Source organism: Maylandia zebra, linkage group LG10 (assembly GCF_041146795.1).
Source record: "Maylandia zebra isolate NMK-2024a linkage group LG10, Mzebra_GT3a, whole genome shotgun sequence".
Classification (NCBI taxonomy): domain Eukaryota; kingdom Metazoa; phylum Chordata; class Actinopteri; order Cichliformes; family Cichlidae; genus Maylandia; species Maylandia zebra.
In genome coordinates this window covers 29,332,891-29,358,318 of record NC_135176.1, presented here as the reverse complement: position 1 = coordinate 29,358,318, position 25,428 = coordinate 29,332,891, and the positions used below count along the sequence as shown (strand labels likewise).

At 41.4% G+C, this 25,428-nt stretch overlaps 2 protein-coding genes and 1 long non-coding RNA gene across 6 annotated transcripts in view; 2 read left to right on the top strand and 1 right to left on the bottom strand.

Moving 5' to 3' along the window:
* Nucleotides 1–14,548, top strand: part of clip2 (CAP-GLY domain containing linker protein 2) — a 50,941-nt gene extending 36,393 nt beyond the window's left edge. For all 3 annotated transcript variants that reach the window (XM_012919147.5, XM_014413626.4, XM_024804091.2), the window contains 9 exons: nt 1,215–1,598; nt 3,405–3,980; nt 4,057–4,114; nt 5,230–5,313; nt 6,014–6,170; nt 9,140–9,299; nt 11,735–11,923; nt 12,288–12,347; nt 12,442–14,548. In XM_012919147.5, the coding sequence (XP_012774601.3) occupies nt 1,215–1,598; nt 3,405–3,980; nt 4,057–4,114; nt 5,230–5,313; nt 6,014–6,170; nt 9,140–9,299; nt 11,735–11,923; nt 12,288–12,347; nt 12,442–12,453 (1,680 nt within the window). In that variant the 3' untranslated portion in view covers nt 12,454–14,548. The remainder of the gene's footprint in view (nt 1–1,214; nt 1,599–3,404; nt 3,981–4,056; nt 4,115–5,229; nt 5,314–6,013; nt 6,171–9,139; nt 9,300–11,734; nt 11,924–12,287; nt 12,348–12,441) is intronic.
* Nucleotides 692–19,165, bottom strand: LOC105940910 (uncharacterized). Its single transcript, XR_001167561.5, has 3 exons — nt 19,014–19,165; nt 11,710–11,884; nt 692–1,096 (listed from the first exon to the last, which is right to left on the bottom strand). It is a non-coding gene; the product is annotated as an uncharacterized LOC105940910 (long non-coding RNA).
* gtf2ird1 (GTF2I repeat domain containing 1) overlaps nt 16,771–25,428 on the top strand; it is a 43,182-nt gene continuing 34,524 nt past the window's right edge. For both annotated transcript variants that reach the window (XM_004551155.4, XM_004551154.4), the window contains exon 1: nt 16,771–17,092. The gene's annotated coding sequence lies outside the window, so the exon portion shown is untranslated. The remainder of the gene's footprint in view (nt 17,093–25,428) is intronic.

Genomic DNA, 25,428 nt, shown 5'->3' with positions numbered 1-25,428 from the left:
TGCCGGGTAGCTTGGTACAGAATTCTTAGGAAGTAAAGAGGTGGGGTGATAAACTTCTGGGCCTAAGCTGGAAAAAAAAATAAATAAAAAAATAACGAAATAAATAAAAATCGAAGGTCATACCGGATTTAAATTTGGCCCATTACCCCTTCAAGGTTTAGGCACAGCTGGAGTTTTTAGTGTCACGTTCTCATCACCTGGATTTACACATGTACAGTTTAACCATGGACCTCAACCTCTTACACAGATCAGCCTGGTCCAACCAGCAGCAGTTTTCAGCTGAACACTCTGCAGTATCCAAGCCTGAAAGCATCACATCAGGTTGGGAACGTGACCGGGACGTGTTTGTTCTTTTGATTTTGTTGCAGGGTATTACTATAACTTCCCGACGTGTCTGAGGGAGAACGTTCAGCATAAACGACCTGAAGGGAGGCGCACCTCATGCATTGTCTTCTTGCACGCAGCCCACACCAATGCAAAATTCGTGCATCATCCGTCCTAATCTCTAAATCTGCTTCGCCTCTTCCACAAAATAAAATTCAAGTTGATGGGCGGCTGATTTGACACGTTTTCACATACAGCATGTGCACCGGTCTGAGTAGTTAGAGCAGAGCATTTTAAAATTTGCAGCCACACTGGACGTGGTCCAGCGCTATCCAAAGAGTTGAGACTGAAAGCGAAATAGGCCAGATTGAAATCAGATATGGTTTTTCATTTAATGGCAAATTAGTTAGGACATCATCCTCGCTGGCTGCACGTTTTAGCAGCAGTAAATCCCAACAAATTACACCCTGTATGCACACATCCAAACTTTGTTTGCAGTTATGTGTTATAACTTTTTCAAAAAATACCAATGAGAAAAAAATACTCTGAGAGTCATTGTAGCATCTTCACTGGGAGCCAAACTGTTGAACAATCTGTTGCTGTCCACATACTTTATGTCACATGTTTGTACTGTAAATCCTCTGCAATGCACTTGGTCATCTCCAGGACCTGCATAGATTTCTCTGTTTTCCTTTTCTTATGGGCTGATTTCCGCTCTTCGTCACATCACCTTTGTTTCTTTGGAATGACAGTCTGTTGCAGGGTCTTCCACCTGTTGTAGTAAATACAATTACTTTATAGAAAGAACATGTTTCTCCTTAGGGAAAAAAAAAAAAAAAAAACAAAAACTTTCAAAAGCAGTGCTGGGTTCTTGCTTTCTTTCTCATCAGCAAACTACAGTTGAAGAGAAGAGCCGCATCATGCAGTTGGAGGAGGAGCTCAGCCTCAGGAGAGCCGAGATCACGAATCTCCAGGTCCAGCTCAAAGGGGCTGATGCAAGCTGGCAGAAAGTTGACCGTGTTGATGCGGCCCAGGGGTCCGACGCCCAGCCAGAGACCCTCCTGCTGCGCGAGCAGCTGGTGTCAGCGGGCCGGGAGCACTACAAGGAGAGCAGCGAGCTCAGAGAGAAGTACGAGACTGCCTTAGCAGCAAGCCAGCAGGAGATCGACTCATTGAAGGCTGTCGTGGAGAAACAGAACGTGGAGATCAATGAGATGAAACAGAAAGCTCAACAGGCTACCAAGGAAAACGTGGAAATGATGGACACCTGGAAGGTACGCTGCTCTGTTTTTTATAACTGTCTTCAAGTCAGCCAGAGTAGTGTGGTCATGTCAGTGCAGTTATGTGTTTGTAGGAATCCTTCATTTAGAGCAGGATTCAGTTTTGCTTACAAAATTTCAAAGGATTTACAAAAAGAAAAAAGGGTAAATCAGGGTGGCTATAACAAGAATAAGAATGTTACATCAAAATGTAATTTGAGAAGTCTCTCTGTGTCCAGCCCTTCTTCACTCATCTCATCATCCGTACATTCCACCCAATTCAAACATGGCAGCCTAACCTAAACCTAACTCTAACTTCAACCCTGAAACCAAGTCTTGAAATTCAAACAGGCATTTAAAGCAGTGTGAAAATACACTTGCATTTGTGGTCGTAGGTAAAGTATGACCACAAACTGAAACATGGACTATATTGCCAAAAGTATTCGCTCGTCTGCCTTCAAGAACATATGACATCCCATTCTTAATCCAGCCCACCCTTTACAGTTATAAAAGCTTCTGGGAAGGTTTTCCACAGGGTTTAGTGTGTTTATGGGAAGATCCGACCATTCTTCCAGAAGCAAATTCGTGAGCTCAGACACTGATGTTGAATAAGAAGACCTGGCTCACAGTCTTTGCTCTAGTTCGTCCCAAAGGTTTTCTTTCAGGTTGAGGTCGGGACCCTGTGCAGGCCAGTCAAGTTCTTCCACACTAAACTTGCTCATCCATGTCTTTAAGGACCTTGTTTGCACAAAAGTGCACGGTCACGTTGGAACAGGAAGGGGCCATCCCCAAACTGTTCCCACAAAGTTGGGAGCATGAAATCATCCAATATGTCCTGGTATCCTGAAGCATTGAGAGTTCTTTTTACTGGACCTAAGGGGCCGAGTCCAACTGCTGAAAACCAACCACACACCATAATCCCTCCTCCACCAAACTTTACACTGCAGTCAGACAAGCATTGTTCTCCTGGCAACCACCAAACCTACCTACACTCATCCATCGGATTGCTAGGCAGAAGCGTGATTCATCACTCCAGAGACCGCATCTCTGCTGCTCTAGTCCAGTGGTAGCATGCTTTACACAGCTGCATCAGCCATGGAAACCCATTTGATGACGCTCCCTACACACTGTTGTTGAGCTAATCTGAAGGTTTGGAGGTCTGTAGTGATTGACACTGCAGAAAATTGATGACCTCTGCGTGCTCTTCACCTCAGAATCTATTGACCCACTCTGAGATTTTATTTAGCCTACCACTTTGTGGCTGAGTTTTTGTCGTTCCTAATCACTTCCACTTCATTATAATACCACTAACAGTTGACTGTGGAATATTTAGTAGGGATGAAATTTCACGACTGGACTTGCACAGGTGCCATCCTGTCACAGTGGCACGCTCACTGAGCTCCTGAGAGCGACCCAGTCTTTCACAAATGTTTGTGAACGCTTATGTGTTTGATTTTATACACCTGTGGCCATGGGAGTGATTAGAACACCTGAATTCAATGACTTGGATGGAGGAGTGAATGCATTTGGCAATTTAGTGACTCATAAATCCACAGGTTTGCCTTCACGTTCAGCTCTCTCTTCACCACAACAGACCAGTGAGCATCTGCAGCACTGCAGATCCTGCACCAAGCAGTCTGCACAACCAGACACAATCACACACAATGAGATTAGAGTTAACTATTCAAATTTTTAAAAGCATGCATGTTAAATCTTTGGGTTGCATTATCCCCTGAATGGTTACTAGATGATTTGAATTGATTCGTTTCACAAATGCAGCAAGTATGACCTAAAAGCGATCTTTCTCCCTTTCTCTTGCAGGCTAAATTTGACACTTTAGTCAGTGACCACCAGCGATCCTTGGAGGAACTAAAGGCAACACTGAGCAGTAGTCATACCGCTACAGAAGGTCAAGAGCAGGACACCCAGGAGCTGAGAGCAACCCTGGAAAGCCTGAAGATGGAGCACCAGCTAGAGGTGGAGAACCTCAAGGCCAAACATAAAATTGAAGCTGCCATCCTGACAAAGGAACGAGAGGACCTCTGCGCTCGTCTGCAGGAGGCCAAAGACCAGCTGGCTCAAGGCAACCAGACATGGAGGGCTGAATTGGAAGCCAAAAGTGGAAAGCACGCGCTGGAGGCAGCTACGGATAAGCTACAGAAGGCGGAGCAGAGGCTGGCAGATATGGAGACGCTTCAGATGGAGCAGAACAAAAGAGCGGAGGAGCTGAGGGAGAGGCTGGAGCTGTCAGAGAAGCAGATGACGGACTACCAGGCTCTGCAGAAAGCTCAGGAGGCGAGCCAAGAAGAGATCCAGAAACTCGAGGAGAAGCTGAGGGTGACGGCCAACCAGCTCCAGGCCATCCAGGCCGAGCGCTTCACATCTAATGATGCTAATGTGAGTGGCTGAGGAGAAAGAGGCACCTGCAGTGTTCAGATACAAACTCAGCACCTGACACTTTCTCCTCTTTCAGGTGATAGAAGATAATGAAATTTCAGATGAGAAGATGAAGCTAAAACAGAACATAGAAGGTATGTTTGTGTTTATCTTAATCCCGACTACAGATTCATGAAAAAAAGCACACCAATCACACACACTTCAGCTGATCTGCTTTCTTAGTTTAATCACGTTTGTGCTTTTTGCTCCTTGTTCTTACGTCCCAGTGATTCCCAAAGTGTTACTTCCCATTGTTCTCGTCATATTACCCATGTATGCACTCGAGAGATAAGAAATTTAAAAGCTTGGCAGGAAAAAAGGGACGTAACAACTTTAAAGAAAGAGCTCAACATTTTAGGAATAATGCCGCCCTCCTTGCTCCTGAGAATGTGTTGTAAAAATAATATTGTATAGAGACCACTTCGGCCTACTTCCATCTGCTTTTCACCACTAATTCCCTTTTAATCTTGTAATTTTTGTCAACATAAAAAACACCTTTGTTTTTTGACTAGTCCGACACATTTCTGGGAGTTAAGCATCAACTACTCAGCAGGCGCTGGTAGTTTTTGTCATTCAGATTCACTTTTTCCCCGTTATTTTGGGAACACATGAAGACACAAACACCAGACAGTCATTTCCACATACAAGCAAAGCTGAGATGTGGATTTTGTTGCTCTGCTGAAGCGAGCCAGACTAGTTATTTCCACTGTTTGTGCTAAGCTAAGCTAAAAGGCTAGTGGTTACAAAAGGGCCTTGTATTTATAATAACAAAATAGGAAGCAAATCAGTTCCCTAAACTGGTTAAAAATATGTCAAGTTAAAATATCCTATATATGAGGTTATAATGTATTCCGAGGTACTAAATACTGACCAGTACTCATTATGCGTATGTCTTTGTGAAATAAAATAGATTTCCTGAGTCACAGTCTATAAATACAGACCTCACAAGCCTCTGTCTTGTTACATAAATCTCACTTAAGCGTCTAATGGCTAAAAAGCTCGAGAAAATCGCAGCTCTTCTGGTACACAAGGGCGTCTGTCCAATAACTTCATAGGATTTCACTGTATCCTGCCAAGTGACAGATAAGGAAGTAACACAAAACTGTGGAAAACTTTGTGGCACTCCAGTCACAAATCACTGCACTGATTTGGATCATCGGCGCGTTGTGTGAGCGAGGCGTCTCATGGCTGTTATGTTGTTTTTCCGCAGAAACAATGGAGAAGCTGCTGAAAAGGGAAAAAGAAGTCTCTACTCTCACTTCCCAGGTTGAAGCCCTCAAATCACAAATCGGAGGTAAACAAGCGCGCAGCGCCCTTTTCCCGAGCTCGCCGACGTCTTTGTTCTTTCAGCGCTTTCGTGACAAGATATCCTGAAATATTGAGTTTCTGCGGAGGCATTGTGTCTTTCACGTACAGGTGTTTCATTTCAGGATAAAGAGAGGCGAAGCTTGATATTTTCCTGCAGCATTTCCTTCAAGTTTAGGTTTTAAACTGAGAACTTGTCAGCTCTCTCTCTCAATAAATAAAAAAATAAATAAATATGCATGTTTGTGCGGCGACTGGAGGCTTTATTTTCCGACAGTCACGCCGAGTTCATCGCGCGGGGGAACGTGTTCTTCACCGTTACACTCTTTGATCGTCACCCAGAAATATATTGAAATAAAAAAAAAAAATACTGTTGAGCTGAACGAGTTGCACTGAACAAAAGTGGGGAAAAAAGCTTCAGAGTTATAAAAGAGCAGTGTTAAAAGAAGAGCTGATGAAATAGAGAGGTAAACGTGCCTCTTTTTTGAAGCTCGTTGCAGGCATAGAATTAAAAGTGAGCATATAGAAATTTGTCAGAATCCTTCCCAAATGTGATCGCCTGATCTGATTTAAAATGCATTTATAGCATTAATTGAAAATAGTAAGTTCTTTATGATCACAGTTCTGATTAGCACAGCTGTGTTAAAGTTATTAATAACTAGTGTTGCAAACTATCGATTTGTTTTTAGCGCTGGAGGGCAAAGTTCGCAGCGGGGAGAAGAGAGCCGAAGCCCTGGCCAAGGAGAAGACGCGCATGGAGGCAGAGCTAGAGTCCATGACCAAGAAATCCCATGATGCCTCTGGGCAGCTAGTGAGCATCAGCCAGGAGCTGCTGAAGAAGGAGAGGTAATTTGACACGGAGACTGTATTGATTTGACATTCTGCCTCAGCACTTTCTCAATAACAGCAGCGAAGGATGACACCAGTGTATTATACATGCAGACACCACCAGCACTTATTGCATGACCTTGAAGCACTGCTCCTCCTTCCTTTTTGCTTTTCATCCGGTTGTTCTTGCAGTTACTCTGATACTAAGAGGTTTTGATTTATGATGCATTTTCTCCATTTTCTGGAGAAGACAAAGAAGTTTCTGTGGCATTTTATGTAATTTAATGTTGTAGTTTTTGTTTGTGGTTTGCAAATGTAGAAACCCAACAAGAGACACGGGTTGGAAACTAGCAATAGCTATAACCTGCTTCATAATCCATATTGGAACTATGTTAAAATGCATTATGCCTTATAGTGTGTGCACACACACACACACACACACACACACACACACACGAAGCAAAGATTTTTATTTTTCACCTGAGTAACAAAAAATGTCTGTAATGAATCGCAGACCTTTTTTACATTTCACACCATCATTCGACCGAGTGATAAAGCAGAAACACCGACGCAGCTCTAAAGTGATGGATGACTGCTCGTGCTTCTGTCAGAAGCTTTATGAAAATATCTGACTTTGTGCCAGCACATACGGCCCCTCCGCACCTCCTTTAAAGCGGTGCCTGAAGTCACTGAGAGCAGCTGGCTGAGGTTTCATCTCCAACAAAGACCTGCCAGATGGCCACCTCTCTATACTGAAGAGTCTGGTAGAGTTTAGTGCACACTGTCCAAAAAAAAAAAACAAAAAAAAACCCCACTCTGCTTAATATGGTCATTATTTAACCACCCAAGTGTAAAAGGCAGCCAGTGCATCGTTGCAGAGGCGCAGGGTCGCTCCTTTGTTCATTAAGCCATTCAGAAAATGTGTTTTTCTGCAGCGCTGTTGAAAAAGTTGTTTTCCATTATTCTGACATTATGCAGTCCCTACATTATTCATGATGATGATGTTAGTGAACTACCACACTAATTAATTAGAGTTGGGTATACATTAGGGTCCTCAGTGATAAAGCTGGTATTTCAGCATGTGACATACACTCGCCTGCCACTTCTTTAGGAACACCTTTCTAGCACCAGGTTGGATCTTTTGCCTTCAGACGTCCTTTAATTATTCATGGCACAGATTCAACAAGGTGCTGGAAACATTGCTCAGAGACTTTCGGTTCATGATAGCATCACAAAGCTGCTGCAGATTTGTTGGCTGCACATTCATGATACAATCCCACCACATCCCAGTGAAATCAGTGTCAAGTTTAAGAAAGCAGTTTGAGATGATTTGAGGTTTGGGGCATGGTGCCCGCTGCATGACAGGGGTAATCGGTACAGTCATGAAGGGAATGACATGATCAGCAACAGTAGGGACCCAAAGAGTCCACTCTGTCATACCAACATCAGCAACCTGATGGTAGCATGCAGGATGGATATGTATCTGAATGTCACAGCAGAAATCGAAACTCAGAACAGACCAAGCAGCGTTTTTCTAATTTTAGTGAGCCTGTGCAAAAGTAGGCTGGAGTGGGACCCAGTGTGGTCCTCTGCTGCTGTAGCTCATCTGCTTCAAGGTTTAAAGCACGATGTGTTCAGAGATGCTCTTCTGTTTGACTTGATTGTGACAAGTGGTTATTTGAGTTACCGTTGCCCACCTAACACCTTCAGGTGGTCAGGCCATTTTCCTTGGAGCTCTGATATCAACAAAGCATTTTCACCCAGAGAACTGCTGCTCACTTCACGGATTCTTTGTAAACCCTACAGTTGGTAGTCGAGGAAGAGTAGTAGATCAGCAGCTTCTGAAGTACTCAGAGCAGCCCACCTGGGTCAAAGACACACACACTGTGTGTGTGTGTGTGTGTGTGTAAGTTGTGGTGACTGAGGTGTTTTGTCAGTAATCATGGAGGACTTTCCTTTAATCATGAAAAATTCAAGCAACTTTTCATGAAATTGACTTTTTAATTAATGGGAAAAATTCTAATTATTTTGGTCAATATTCAGATCATTGATAGACTTAATTAAATCAAAATTTTAATAAACCCTTTAAAAAGTTTTCCTTTATAAGTAGATGTCTTTGTATGTTGATTAGAATTTAACTTATTTAAAAAATAAACTGAACTAAGTCTGTCACAGCTTGGTAGAATTTGGGGAAAAAGGGGGTTGCAGTGAAAGATAAAACGGGAGCGCCTTGGTGAAGCGAAATGTGGCGCAGTAATAGTTTTGTAATTGTTTTGATGATCACTGGAGGCCAAAATTGTAATTGAAAATAAAATTAGATTAATTCCACAGCCCTGCTTCCACTCATTTTAAAACAGGCTTTGAACAGACTTTTGATATAATGATGCATCTCTCACCTCATAAACCTGCCACACCTCTTAGCAACAGACTCACGTTACACCACAGCACATAATCTGTTAATGTATCGATTAGACCAGACGGAAAAGATGTTCTTACAGAGAAAACACCCGGAGCGCTTCTTAGAAAGATGAAAATAACACTGTTTTGTTGAGATGAAATATTTCCACGAGTGCAGGAAACATGTTAAAGTTGCTAAAACCTTTGGCTAGCATGCAGTGCAAAGGTACAGAAAACTGTTCCCCGGTGTAAATGTGGTTTACTGATGCAAGTATGTCGGCAAACAGCCAGTGTACTTAAGATGATGTATACTTGGAGTAAGTAGCAGGAGCAGTGCCGCCTACGCTATTCCCACCGGCCTGTCTGCCTGACATATTCACATATTGTGATTGCTTTTGGATAATAATGATCTTTGAGCAGGGTCTGAGCAAAGCGAGTGATTCATATAATCCTTGACAGGGAAACTGTGGTGCTTTTACCACCTCTGAAGAGTCCAGTTCTTACTGCATTTCTGCAGGTCAGGAAACCAGAAACACAGACACAAAGCAACTTTTCCCCTCTGTGTGTGTGTGGTTTTTTTTAAATCACAGAAGTCTGAATGAGCTGAGGGTGTTACTCCTGGAATCACATCGTCATTCCCGGGATATGGACAAAGACCTGAGCCGAGAGGTCCACAAGGCTGAGTGGAAGGTCAAGGAGCAGAAACTTCAGGATGACATCAAGACGCTGCGAGAAAAACTGCTTTTACTGGTGAGAACAAAGCACCATGGAATGATTGGACAACACTAAACCACATGTCGGTCCCACATTTTGAGGCTTTTCTTTTTTGTTATTTAAATTAATGTTAAAAACTAAGTTTAGAAATACAGGAGAATCAGCACCTTGATAAGCCTGGCCTGTGATTTGTGTGATTATACATTTGTTTTCACAGGTTCAGTGGTCCCAACTATGAAGCACACATTTCTTTTAGCATATGAAATATAAACATTGGTTGAAAAGCCTTACTTAAGATAACCTGGATGATAATTTACTGACAATAAACTCGCTGGTTTCTAGTTTTCTGATAAAGAATTTTATCAGTGTATACAGTGTGAGCTAGGGCTGTTCGATTTGACAGTAACAATGATGGTAAAACCATTGTGTGGCTCCGCTTGATTATTTTCCACATAAACCTTTCACAATAAAGCTGAAGATCCTGTTGAGGTTTTTCAAAATAAACTGAAATGACGACAAACTACATTATTCTCAAACCTCAAATTTCAGAATATGCAGCAAACAAATTACCTCAAATGAATACAAGTAGTAACTATAAATGGCGTTTACAGTCACCACGTGGATGCAGGCACAGAGAATACCAGCATGGCCAGTAAAGATCAGGCAGAACCAGGTAGTTCCAAACAGAAAGACCAGTCAAAACAAATCCTTAGTCCTAAACGAGGGGCTACCTCTGTAGCATGGACATGGTTTCGTTATGAAAATTCTGACATGGACGAGAAAAATCGGGATGTCGGTGAAGGTTCTCAGTCATCCAGGTCATTGTAGTCTAAGGAGCTTAGAAAGAAAAGCGTCTGGACTTCTTTAAGTTGCTTGAAGACGTTTCACCTCTCATCCGAGAAGCTTCTTCAGTTCTAGTGTCAAATGGTGGACAGTCCCAGATTTAAGCCCTGTGGGAGTTTCCCCCCCACGAGGGACAATAGACCTCCTAATGATCCTCTACCTAATCACATGAGCCAAGGTGTGAAAACGGGTGTAGGTCACAATCAGCCAGGGTTTCAGGTGAGCTCATTGGGAAACCTGGCTCCACCCTATCATGTGATTTCCTGAGGTCAGATGGCCCAGGGTGTAGGTGGGCATTAAGGCATCTGGGAAGGGATATGAGATTTTGGTCACAGCCCTAGTGTGAACATACCCTAGATTCTCAGGTGCTTTTCAGTCCATGTTGGTCTGCTGTAAAGACGGTTTTGGGTTCACGATGATGATGAGGAGAAGTTTGCTTTGTTAGCATGTTTACTTTATTCCCATTTCATTATCTCGCATGAATGACTTTACAGCATTATTTCTGGAAGTAACCAGCTTTCATACTGAAATTGCCTCGATTTCAGTCTGTTTTATAAATTTGGATTTTGAGCATGCTCAACTTTCCCTGGAAAGATCATTTAACACTGAAGGTTTAATCTTTCATTTAAAATAAAGACACCAGACTTTCTGTCAGGTAAAGAAATAGTTTGGTAATTTGCACTGAAATACAGTCACTTGCCTGCTTGAGATTTCATGTTCAAAACTGAACTTATAACAATGGACTGTTTTCACAAATTGATCAGCCTACTCAAGGGCAACAGAAAGTATTAGAGCTGTTTTTTCAGGTGAGCGATTCTAACTAGCAAACATGCTGTTATTTTATTTTGTAAAAGCAAAACAGTTTTTAAACTTTGTGCACTTTGGGTTTTTTCCTGCAGTTAAATTCAGTTACAAATATGTATTAAGCATTTATGGCACCTGCTACAGAGGCTTTTCCTTCTAAAGGAAAGTTATAATTATAAATACATAACATAACTTTTTAATTTTTAACATTTTTTATAAGACGGGCATAATGTACACTTTTGTTTATCAAATACATTAAAGCATTTGGGAATCTTAAATAAGGTAACACTCATGCTTACATGTGTACCTTCTCCACAAAAAGTCAATTTTAACCTCATTTCTTTTATAATAATTTCCTGGAAAATAATTTGCTCACCCACTAATGGATTGATTTAGGACCTAATCCATACTTCAGCTTGATCTGGATCTGACTTATGTCGTGTCCACAGAGTACTGTCTAAAATATGTCACATTTGACCTCTGACCTCTCCTTCAAAGTCAATAGATTGCTCTGAATGTTAAAGTGATAATAATAGAGCTATTTAAAGAATAGATTGGTTTGAGTATTATCGATTCATTTTATTATGACTTTATCTACATTAGAGTAACAGATTATAACGATTTAAACACATGTATAAAGTTTCATGTAAACTACATGATGTAAATCCTGTAAAATGGGTAATAGAAGCCTGCTCTTTGCACTTGTTTCACTACAAAGTACTTGAAGTGCGTTAAAAACAAAAGAAATATATACAAAACCCATAAACCTAATACAGTTTGGATGATTTAACTTACTTACCAGTTAGCTTGTGCGGTTCTTTCAGGGTCGGGAACGATCCTCCCCTGACCACCGGCGGTACTCGATGCTAGACCCCTCGGCTCTGGACTCGGAGGTGACCCGTCTGCGCCAACGGCTGCTCAGCACTGAGGAAGCCCTGAGGAACGCCTTAGAGCACAACCAACAAGTCGACCAGCTGGTCCAGGCCATGCGGAAGAATCCAGAAAAAAGCCCGGTAAATTTTTAAAAAAAAAAAAAAAAACAAGATGGAGAAACATGCAACCACACAATCACATATCCATACTACAGCTAGTTTGTGTTTGGGGAATAAACCCAGGCAGACATAGGGAGTACGTGCAAACACTCCACAGAAAGGCCTCTGCAGGCAGCAAATGCAATCACGCTTTCAATCCCCACCTAGACTGCATGCATGCAGCCAGAACCAGAACGTTTCTGGTACCAAATCCCATCAGTCTCCTACAAATGGTAGCTATTAAGACTGTTTTAAGATGTTAAAACCCAGGTCACCTGAACAGGTCTTCTAATGTCCAATCAGGCCAAGAACAGGACTAAAATGATCATTTCTGACTGTTTTCCAGGTCCACGGTGCAAATTCGGCTAATGGAATTCACCACCAGGAGTCACACAGCGCTCAAGATGTTGGTATTCTTTCCTTTTGCTTTTTTCAGTCATTGATTTAATAATAAAAATAATACATTTTAAGGAAGACATGCTTTACGTTTCCTTCCCTAGGAACAACACTGATATGAGCAGAAGCGATGAGAGTGGGACGCTGACGTGACCCTGAGTGAACTGGGACGTGCTGAAGTACACCTGAAACGTCAAAGTTTGGTCCGACGTGTCTCCCGATGCTGCGGTGGACGCCTGAAACATTTCAGTTTACAGTTAATACCAAAACAGCGAATCTCTGTCTCAAGTGAATATATGTGTTGTTACAGAAAGCACCTATTAGCCAATCATGAAGACCACTTAAAAGTACTTTAAACAGGAAAAAATAAAAAAAGAGATATGGACGTGAAGAGATTATCAGCTCAACAACTGCTGAGAACTGGCAGTGTGGCAACTTTTGATGCTTTACATTAGTTAGAAAATTTGAAGTTTTGTCATTCGCTGAAGTCTGAATGACTGCGCTGAATTTTGACGAAGAAAGCAAAAAGACTGATGGACGACGAGAAGAAAAACTGGGTCTCAGTCGCTTTGTTTTATTTATTACTTTTATTTTGCTCCTTGGCTTTGTAATAATCCTGTCTGCTATACGTGAGCTGATGGCCTGATTTTGTTTTTATTTTAAAGGAAGTTTGACTCGTGTCTCACCTTGCTTGATATCTGATGAGGATTGGTAGCAAACATTACCCTTAATCCAGAATTATTTGAACTCAATTTTAGTTACACTGCACCAGATCAAAACAAGTCATCTCAGGGCACTCGCCATAGTAACTACAACATTACACTATAGTAATAGCATCTCTGCTACCAACTTTGTGAAAATAACCAGTTTTTACAGTCACTTTTCAACTTTGTGTTTTTAAAAGGAACATGAGCACTGAACAAATACAAAAGCAACAGTTTGTTGCAATATAGGAGAAGATGACAGAGAAGGTGGAAGAATAGTACAAAGCAATGCTGTCCTGTCTGCAGACCGAGTATGTACTGATCCAGCACAGTGCTGGATGTTGACCTGAGCGTTTGAAAGCTTGGCCATGTTTAATATGAGCAGTCACCATGATAACAGTATATACATAAGGAAAAGTGTAATAAGCCTAATGTAAACAGAATATAAGGACAGTGAAGGACGTGCTTTACTGAACAGTGGGATCATTTCTATTCCTCTACAGCCACCGCCTGGTCAACATTTGTTTGCAGCAAACAGGAAAAACACCCTTGAAGTTATGAAGTTCTCAGGCAGCTCCTCAGAACCATTTGGTCCCAAAGCGCCTTAATGTACGTCTACTGGTAGAAGCACGATGAGCACAAAGTTAGGTTCAGTGTGGTCGTTTAAATGTTGACTGGAGCTCTTTTAACGGTCATTTCTGATCCAAGGATAAAATACAAAATCAACCTCTTCCCGTCTTGGAAGACCCCGCCCTCCCTCGCCAACACACATGAAGAGCGTCATCTGTTACAGGACTGATGGTGATGATGTTACTACCAATCCTCCCTTAAGGTGTTTGTTAAGCCTTTCAGCCATTTACACATCAGTGGACTCATTGTGCAGACTGAACCTGGGAGACGTTGCAGGACATTTGTAGTACAAATACAGTGAACCATTTCAGACTTTTTCATTGTCTAAAACTGTCTGACCGCGCATCAATACATCTTTCTCTGATCGGTGGCTTTGTGTTAATTTACTATATATGGTACAAAATACAGTGTGAGCCTATTGTAATGGCCCTGGATTTCTTTACTGACCCTTTCTGAAGTCTTCTGAAGGGCTTTCCCAGGAGCTAAAACCCAAACAGCAGTGTGGGAAGTTACGTTCGTCCTTCCCTGGATCAAAATCATCCGGATTTCATTTGCCTCTAACATTTATACTCTTAAGTCTTCCAAATATTGTTTTTATCCATTTGTCAAACTGAACTAAGGGGGGGATCCTGTTTGTAGTTGGTCACAGGTTGCTATTGCTTCACAGGAGGCACTACACAGAGGTGGGGTGGGGGTGTGCAGAAAGGCTTGAGTAGTGTCCCCTGAGAACACATGCAGGGCAGGTACTGGTCAGCTCAAATAAAACCTGAATTTTCCACTGGATATTGTACATGGCCTTTACAGCTGGAGGGTTCATACCCTTTGGAGTATTGCTGCGATGGTTTTGGAGATTGAGTCATTAAATATTAACAATGCAGGCAAGGGCTGCTGGTGTTTTATTTCACACCCTTTCATGCTTATACGACTTTCAGCATGTTTGTTTTTGAGACCAAGCGCAGCAGATCGGAATATTTCTGCAGAGCTGGTTTAAAGCGGTGGTGTCGGATTTAGGGGCTCGGCGGTTTAGGAGATTCAGCCAACAACCATAATGTGCATGGCTAAATATTTGTCATTAAATAAAACGCAGTGATATCAGCGAGAAAAGATGGCAATAAATCCTTCATGAGGGAAAAGTTGCCACACGGTGGAGATGAGACATCCAGACGCTGCACACTAATTTACAATCTCTAGATTTCTAGCCTCCAGATATATCAGTTTTATTTGTTGGCCTTGGCAAATGTCAGGGCTTATCCACATGTCCCAGTTTCTGCTAGAGGGCTGATTGGTTATGCAGGTGACATTTTGAATAAGTAAGAAGTGACTTATTTGTAAAAGCACAGCATAGATGAGGCACAGATGTCATTTTTGCTCTTGGTGAAACAGAGTTGAACACAGCAGTTAAGAGGGGAAAGTAACTGAAACTAGTGAGATTGCAATGGATTTAATGTAAATAACTTATGATTAAAATTTAATGATCCAAGTACTTTTAAAAGAAACGTTCCCTTTTCCTCACAGATGGGATATCAAGCTAATGTTAGTTTACGGGGCACGTATAACTAAACTTGGTATTAAGACGGTTGGACAAGTTAAATGATTGCATGCTGATGTCTATTTAATGTAATAAAGTAACCAGTGCATCAAAAAAAATAACCAAGTAAACCTAAGTTTCACCATTTATTACGTTAAATATTAATAAAGCCATATGAACAGTTTTATTTATATTTAATATAATAAAGTAACCAATCAATTTATTGTGTGTTTTAAAAAAATAAATAAATAAGGAACCAAGTAAAAAGTTACACTTGGATTTACTTGGTTCCTTTTTTCTTTACATTAAATATAGTGCAGCTATTTATATAGCATGTTTCAAAGCATAAGCTATAACAGACATTCTAGCACAATCCTTTTTTTTTTTACTAAAATCAGATAAAGCTGGATGTAAATAATATTACCCATAAAACAAATAAGTGTAAAAAATATATATAACTTAACATTAATAAACACCGTAGAAATAAAATGAAGTAAGATCATCAGTAGTCCAATGAAACTAAAACAAAAATGAAAACAAGCAGAAATTGGGAACAATTACGTTTAAAACCAGCAACTATAGACTAACAGCTAATGGCTAAACAGGCATGTTTCTACTTTTAAACTTCTAATGGTCCAGTGCACCTAACAAGACTTTGCAAGGCATAAAACCTAAAACGGGTTTCATTACCATTTGTTGTGACTCATGAAATAACCTGATCCTGCTGACCCGAGGGGTCAAGCTGGGTCGTAGCTTACTGGCAATCAGAGCGACATTGATGTCTCGGACCGTGGAGCAAAACAAAAATACGAGCTCAAATTTTAAAAATCAATTCTAAAGCTAAAGTGAAGCCAACGACCTTACGACAGCTGTTAAAAGGTCATAGTAAAACTGACTTTTTTAAGACTAATTAAACATTCACAACTATTTACATAACAGATGGCCAAGACTGGGATTATAGTTTATAAATTCAGTTCAACTTCTACAATATATTACATATGCAGATCACAGTGGAGCTAGAGAAGCAGAAAAACTTTACATATTGAGGTTTAAGCACTACATTTTAATTCTGGTTAAAACATTTTGTCAGAATCTAGAAACTTTTTCTTATTTTTAAATATTCATATATTTCCACACCTGCATGGAAATGTAAAAAAGAAAAGCACCTCTTCTCTAGGATCTGAACTTTACCCTATATCAAACAGACATGAGCTATTTTGGGCAATCACTGCAGCTATGGCATAACTTCCATGGCCACAAGATCCATGTAGCTGCCGTAGATCCACTTTGGACAGATCCTAATCCTAAAAATACTTTGGATACTGCGCAGCTATCGCATCAAAGCACCTACGCAGTCTATGAAGGATTTCTTAAAACACAAAGTAATGTGTGAAGTTGCTGTCAAGTGGCAGACGGTGATTTAAATAGCCACAGTCTAAATAAAATATATGCGCGTTTCACTATTATTATTTTTTAAGGACATTCTCCTTTCCGTGTACATTTTGCTCTCTGAGGGTTTTTCCAGAGGTTGCTCCGTTAATCCTGTATGTAAATTGCAGCCAATAGATGCTGTTGTTGAGTTGGGCTGGGATTAGCAGGAGGCGAATGAGTTTCAATTTTACTGGATTACAGAACAAAGAAAGGGGAAAGGGACACCCTGCTCTGTTAAGGGGAAAAAACAGACATAAAACTAAGAAAAAAAAATACACAAATAGCAGACAACGGGACGTGAGCTCGAAGTCGTCGTTGTGATGATCCGGATTACGATGTTTTAGCAGATGGCACAGCTACATTGTGGATGGGAATTGTGAGCGTTTCTGATGGATTAAAACGGGGGAATAAACCTATTCCGGGATTGACAGCAGCAACAAGGCTATTTAATCGCTAATTAAGGTGAGATTTCGATGTCCGTTTTGACATTATTGAGGAGTTACGTTCTGCGCCCTCGCAAAGCTTGCGGCTTTTGTGATTGTGCATTTAGAAATTACAGATTATAACCTAATTTCGGGACTGGGGGAGGAGATGAAAGGAAAGTGCTAGCGCTAGCTAGCATAAAGGGGGCTAGCGCCGCACTGCTAGCTCAACGCTCTAATGCTACCGTTAGCTAATTAGCCAGCGATTATTAGTTAGACATATGGTAAGTAGCGGAGAAAGGTTACCGATAGTTAGCAGGTTTCAGGGACTCCTCCCTTTAACCTTGCGAGCGGAAAGCTAGCCTCTGTTTATGACTGGGATGCAGCGTCTGTCTGCTTGGCAAATTATCCCCCATATTTCTTTTTAACGCTATCACTTACCAGAAGGTTACCCAGCTAATACAACAAAGCCAGCTAGCCGCATTAGCAAGTGTAAGAAAGGAAGCTACACATTTCAACTTTCAGCCAAAGGATTTGAATAACTAACAGCGTTGTCGACTTTCATACCAGCCTCGACACACAGGCACTGCGCCGCAGTTAACTTTAACAGAAATCACTAGCCGTCCTATAATTACACCCAGTTTTAAAACAGCGCTCGGTACTCTAAATCAGTGGTTGCATGTATCCAAACAGCGAGCGTTTAATTTGGACATTAGTGTGTTATTTTCTTGTCGTTTTAACCTCAGCTGCTTTCTTGTAGACACACGTTAAAGTTTGTTTTTGAAAACAGCTGACTGGAGTGAAACTATCAGCTGTTGGTGTTTGGAGAAATTAGCTGAGGGGGAAAAAGTAGACATCCCATCCATGTCTGATATGCGATTTCACTGCTTACCTTTCCCATTTACCTCAGCTGTGACGTGAACTTTTTAAAGAGCATTTAAACAGATGTGCAGTATGAAGACAGCATCGTGCCAACTCAGTTGAAATTACTGTAGTCGAAATCTACTTTAATTTTTCTTTAGTAAAATACAGTTTTAACATAGTTGAAGTTCTGTTAAACTGACCAGAAAGTGAAGCTTCTGGTCAAAGTTTCCCTGGTTCTTTATCAGTTTCCTTATGTCACATATACCCTTTCTTACTCCAATAAAAAGGTTTTATCCGAGTAAAAATCCAACCTCTTTAGGAGATGTTTAAGTTTAAGGTGTTACAGCCGACTCGATTTTCAACTTTTAACTTTGGAGAACTTAGGAAAAAAAGAAAAAATATCACACCAGTGGTGACTTACAGTTTCTGACACAGCAAACAAAAGGATTGTCTGCTGCTGGAAGGAAATGTTAGATAACATCTATCAAACCACACCCAGACTTACAGCAAGGTGCCGTGCCTTTCCATGAAAAGGGACAAAAAAACAAAAACAAAAACACTCTACCCTCAATGACTTGCATATAATTCTTCTAGCAGGATGAACTTTAGATTAAGCGTCGTTTTCGCTTCCCTTTCCCAATCAGACACCTTCTGAGGACTGCGCTTGATTGACATCTTTGTTACACTCCCGAGTTGGTTCGCACTTCTTTGGGCCGGTGAAACTAAAACATTTACAGACTCTTAAGTTGCACACCACCAGTTGGAACGATTTCAGTCTGTTTTCGGCTCAGTTTCCTCACACAAATATGCTACTTATGCCAGCCTGAAACACTGGCTTTTTGAGCACAGCGGCATCATAAACGGCACAATAAAAACTCAGTTCACATTGCTTTTTCTGGTTAGATCCAAGGCAAAATTGACCTCCATTTGAAAACATTTCAAAGCTATGAAAGGATGAAATACAGAAATTAAACTTCGTTTACAATCAGTTTCAACCTTGAGTAGTGCATCACAAACTAGCTTTCAATGCTTTTCCCACATCTATACTTCACAAATCTGTGAACAGGAAAGGATTGTTTTAAAAGCACCTCCATTACCTGATGTTGGCTATAACACAGTGGAAATTTAACATCGCAGGACACACCCAGTTATTTTGGTTCACAAAGCTTTGCCATTAGCTTAAACCTTCAACCTGAGCACAGGCCTAATCAGCCACAATAATTGGAGACACCTGTGCGGCTAAGCAGGTGTGCTGGAAACCCTTCTCTCTGTGATGGTGACCTTGAGTGGTATTATTATGGTACACCATTTAGGATTAATAGTTAGTTATATATATATATTTAAATATAATTGGTGTTTACCTGCAGGCCTTTTTATTTATAGTTTCTTTATGTAATTTGATCTTTTTTGAAACACACCTTTGAGCCACAAATACATGAAAAGATGTCTACATTTGTAAGAATTGCAGTAGACCAGGTGCTGTCCCTACACCACATAAGTTCTATAGGAGCACCTCGTACTAAAATAGGTCTATCTTTAATTCACCTTAGTCAGCAAGAAACATTGAACCTTATGAATCACACTAACATTAACCTTGCCTACCTCTGATGCAAGATAGAGGTTTAGTATTTATTTAGGGAATTAAAATCTAAAGTTTTAGTGCCTTCAAAAACAGTGGCTAAATATCTTAAAGGGGACCTATTCTGCTCATTTCCAGCACCATGTATTTATTCTTTTTACACTCAGTAGGTCATCTTCTGAGAGAAAGGTTGACAGTATAATCCTGGATACTGACCCTAATTAATCCATCGGGGTGTGTGGAAACGTAAAAGCGCTGTATAAATGTATGTATAAAAGTCCTTTAGTGGTTGGTTTGAGACGACAAGCTTTACAGAAGTATCACCCCGAAAGCCAACCCTCCCGATTGGCTGCTTCCCACAAAAAGGTTTGAACAGCAGTAGGAGGGGCTTCTGTGCTCACGTCAAGAGCTGTGTGCCGGTGATGACTGTAAAACATACAGCTTAACTCTTAATGACATCATACAGAGCCAACAGTAGGAAGAAACGTCAGTTTTAAAGCAGTAGGAAGGCTGAGTTTTAGGCTCACAGGGATTACTTGTACATATGCTGACTTCATTGTTTGAACTTAGGTTATGTTTAATATAAGCATCCATTATAGTACAACAACAGCACTGTATATTACAGAAAATAAGGGGTTTTGACTTGATGTGGCTACGTTTCGCCCTGTTTGTAGAAAGTAAAACATTAAGACTTGAGGTATAATAGCTACGCTGAGTTTTTTGTTTCATGTGATCATAAAAATGTCTTGTGTCAATTAACATCTGAGCACTCAGACTGAGTTTTGGTTTTGCATTAAGCTGAATTCATTATATTCATTTACCACTTGCTGATGATGATGCTCAGGCAGTTTGCAGAGAATCTTAACACGCATTCGAAACACTGCAAGTTGACTAGATCATAACCAGATAGAGAGAAAGTCGTATGTCTTTTGTGTCATATCGGGTTACTGATTATGTTATAGGCGAATTAATGGAATTGAATTTTCATTTAAAAGTCAATTGTGGTTTACACCGATGATAAAAATAAAGTTTTTCTTTAATTTGTGCGTTTTCCCATGCAGCATGTTCTTTTCCTTCATTTTTGCTCTTTCATGTAGTTCCCATTTGCTCGTTGCCAGGCTGTGGCTGCTTTAATTCAGGTCACATTCATTCATTTAGTTTATTCATTTGAGCTGCAATCAGAGTTACTGAAAACTCACTTAATAAAAAGAGTTTTATCTGTCTTCCTTTTTTAAATTGAGTAAATCCACCATTTTTCCAGTTTATGTGAACATTTGTATTAAATAACCATATTGTCAGTACTGGACAAAAATGAATGTCATTAAGAGTTTTGCTATAATTGAGCAGCCCTAGCAGGCAGGACCTTTATCAATGGCTCAAAATTGTTCTGTCCAGGATAGGGCTGCCACAAACGATTATTTTGATAGTCGACTAGTCACCGATTATTTTTGCGATTAGTCGACTAATCAGATCATCATCCATTGGACGTAAAACGTACAGCTTATTGCACCAGCAGCATCTGCTCTTATATAACTACCATTAGCTTACAGCTTTAAGTGTTTAAGGTGCTAACTAAAAATAAAGACAAGATGATAGTTTATTAAATTTTAATGAAATCTGCAGATTGTTTAGGTGAAGTTTAATAAACTCCTTGCTATCTAAAATATAATAGGACACCGGAGTATATTCTTGAGCATCTCACACTTCTGATAATCAGCTGTCTGCTTGACGTTTATTCAGCTGTGTAAAAACTATAACTTTAATCTCAGCCAAATCGATTTACTCAGGAACAAATAAAATACTAAAAAAAGCCAAACAATAACATTTTTAAGTTATCTATGTGACTTATATATGTTCAACCTGAGTAGCGAAGGACGGCGGTGGGTTTGAAAACGATTTGCCGGGAGTCCGGTGTTCTCACGGCTCTAGTGAGCCTAGCCCCCGGCTAGCTATCGAGCTAGTGGGCAACAGAAGTCTCCGAAAACGTCGAAGCGCTTTTGAAAATATGTGGTGTCTTGATAAACTGAGCAGATATTTGAGGTTTACACAGCTACATTCTCGCCTGAAAATATGTTAAACGTTTATTTTGTGACCCAGAAAGAATAATAAGTAATATTAAAACTAACTAGCTGCCGCCATTGTTGGAAACTGAGCAGGGCTGCGCTATGAATTCTGGGACAGAGCTTCTTCTTCTTCTTCGGGGTTTAACGGCAGCTGGCATTCTTGTACATGCAGTGCTGCCATCTTCTGTTTCAGTCCGTTGTTACATTCTTAAATCCTACTACTTATTCCTGCGTCTTTTGGGATCTTACAAAGCTTCAAACGACGCGTCGACTATTAAATTAGTCGTCGATGATTTTGATAGTCAACGTAATCGTGACTAGTCGACTAATCGTGGCAGTCCTAGTCCAGGATGATTTTTAAGAATAAGAATAAGAACAACTTTATTTATCCCGAGGGAAATTATTTTGTCATGTACATGCTCAAAGCAGCAGGAGAGACAGAGGAACAGATGAATAAGATATATGATATACAATATATACAATAAGAATAGTAGTGTACAGTAATATACAGTAGGAATAGTAGGAGTATTTTGGACCTTAGTACAATTGGTCCGTAGATGGTTAAGACAAAGAGTCAGTGTAGCCTTACTTTAAAGAAATCTCCACATTTTCCTGTTACTTTGAGCAAGCTGGGCACAGTCCAAGGACAACCCCTTTCTGGTGGGCGGCGTAGTTTCTTTACCTTCAGGAAAAACCCCTGTTATGTTAAATAAACTGCATGACTGTTGCTTATACTAACAACGATCGTAAGCCTCTTTTTGCAGGCTTAGAGTATAATTGAGCTTTTGTAAAAGTGACTGTCTGGATGAAATCATAGTGAATAGTCCCCGCATGCCTGCAAAGTTCACCTCATTCTCCATCAACAGCTAGATTTGCAATAAATAATCTTGGCTTTCCTTTTCTTTCGGGATCATAATAGACTCATTGATTTTGAGCATTGCTTTATTTATGAAAGCCGTTCCATGTTGAACTCTTCAATAGTCACTGAGAATCATAACAGCACTGTGACATTATGCTTGAGCTTCCTCTCGCAAAGCAATTGACATGGCATTATCCCGAGCCTCTGCTTATCCCCACCATTTGTCCCTCTCTCTCTGCTTCCTTTGCCTTTTAAATATGCGAGGGAAAGAGGCCATCTATTTCCAGGCCATAATAATTTAGGAGGGAGGGAGGGGGTAATGTTTGCTGTGGCCTCAGGGGATGCAGATTTAGATGGCCAATAGACTTGGCACGTTCAAACTGGTGCAGCTGAACCCCACCACACCCACCCTCCTCTTCCTCCCTCTGCCTCTTGTCTGTCTCTCTGCCTCTGTGTCCTCTCTCTCTATTGAGTCAGTGGTTTGGGCTTGCCAGAGGCTAGTATAATGGTTCCCAGTGTCTGGAGAGATTAAAGGCCAGAGCTGCATTGTTCAAATGCCCCGAGATTAGTTTCCAAGGAGACGGGTTTCAGTTGCCATGAGAACATAGTGCCTGGCTTTAGCCGAGCAGCTTTTCTTTAACACTTCCTGTCTGTTTGCAGCTTTGCTTTTTTTGTTTACATGGCCCGTTTTTTCTATGCCTTCCTTCCTTGATTTAGCTACTCATACGATACGATGCTGATGCAGTTATTTTGGAAACATAAGGACTCATTTTAATAATCTGTAACCAGTACCTCTTTTTTTTTAACACCCAAGATCTGTTAAGGAGAAAAGTTTAAGGTCCCAGTGACAGAGTGTATGGTTGTACGCAGCGTTGTGGTGTTTTCAATCAGGAATTAAACAGGAACTGGCCTGTGAGTTATGACACCCGAAATGTATCTGCTTTTTTCACATAATAGGTTTTCTACTTCTAATAATTTAATTACAGTGAACCGTGGCTCATATGAAAAACATTTTAAATAATACAAATATCCACAAATTACGTGTTTGGTTTAACAGAGGATGAAAAAATGTCTTGACAGTGATAACTTCATTGTAATTTTCTTGCATTCAGCTGAGACGTATGCAGAATTAATTTCTTGCACTCAGAATCAGAATCAGAATCAGAAAGGGGTTTATTGCCAAATGTTGAGCAGGTTTACAACATTAGGAAATTGCTGCGGTGCTTCAGTGCAAACGTAGTGTCATAAATAGCACTTAAATAGACATGAAAAAATAAAAGTAGGGATAAGAGTTAAAAGTGCTACGTAGAAAGATATGTGCATGAGCTATACATGCGATATATACATGAGAATAAGAATTAAGAGTGCTACGTAGAAAGATATATACATGAGTGCAGGTGGTGATCAGTGCCAAACATGGAATGATGCAGTGACACAGCGTAGGGTCATGTGTTAGTGGTGGGAACAGTCATATGGTTATTGTTCATGTGTCCAACAGCAGAGGGGAAGAAACTGTTCTTATGGCGAGAGGTTCTGGTGCGAATGGACCGGAGCCTCCTGCCTGAGGGGAGCAGGTCAAACAGACTGTGTCCAGGGTGAGAAGGGTCAACTGAGATCCGAGCTGCACGCCGCAATGTCCTGGAGGTGTACAGGTCCTGCAGAGATGGGAGTCTGCAGCCAATCACCTTCTCAGCAGAGCGCACAACACGCTGCAGTCTCTGTTTGTCCCTGATAGTGGCTCCAGCGTACCACACGGTGATGGAGGAGGTGAGGATGGACTCGATGATTGCAGTGTAGAACTGCATCATCGTCCGTGTTGGCAGGTTGAATTTCTTCAGCTGCCTCAGGAAGTACATCCTCTGCTGGGCTTTCTTGATGACGGAGGTGATGGTGGGCTCCCACTTCAGGTCCTGGGTGATGGTGGTACCCAGGAAGCGGAATGAGTCCACAGAGGTGATGGGGGTGTCAGTCAGGATGATGGGGGGGAGTGGGGCTGTGTGCTTCCTGAAGTCCACAATAATCTCCACTGTCTTCTGGGCATTCAGCACCAGGTTGTTGTGGCTGCACCAGGACACCAGACGTTCAACCTCCCTCCTGTAGGCAGACTCATCCCCGTCAGAGATGAGCCCAATAACGGTGGTGTCATCTGCAAACTTGATTAGCTTGACAGACTGGTGGGTGGAGGTGCAGCAGTTGGTATACAGGGAGAAGAGCAGAGGAGAAAGAACACAGCCCTGAGGGGAGCTGGTGCTGATGGTCCGGGAGTCCGAAACATTCTTTCCCAGCCTCACATGCTGCTTCCTGTCCGTCAGGAAGTCAGTGATCCACCGGCAGATGGGATCAGGCACATTCATCTGGGAAAGCTTGTCTTGGAGATGGTCTGGAAGGATGGTGTTGAAGGCAGAGCTGAAGTCCACAAACAGGATCCTGGCGTAGGTTCCTGGGGAGTCCAGATGCTGCAGGATGAAGTGTAGGGCCATGTTGATGGCGTCGTCTACAGACCTGTTGGCTCTATATGCAAACTGCAGGGGGTCCAGGAGGGGGGCCGTGAGGGTCCTGAGATGGGAGAGAACTAGGCGCTCAAAAGACTTCATGACCACAGATGTCAGAGCCACGGGTCTGTAGTCATTTAGTCCAGTGATCCTAGGTTTCTTGGGGACAGGGATTATGGTGGAGGACCTGAAGCAGGCAGGCACATGACATGCCTGCAGTGAGGAGTTGAAAATGCCAGAAAACACTGGGGCCAGCTCGTTTGCACAGTGTCTGAGGGTGGCAGGAGACACACCGTCTGGGCCGGGAGCTTTCCGAGCATTCAGGTTCTTAAACTGCTTCCTCACATCTGCTTCATGAATATGAAGAGTTGTGGTGGGAGGAGGTGGTGTGAAATCCTCTTTTGTGTGGAGTGAGGAGGGGGGTGTTGTAGGTGAACAGTTTGAAGGTGGTGATGGCTCTATGGAGGGGGGAGAGGTGGGGGAATTAGTGTCCAAAGTGCCTCTATTGTTGGGGCCGTT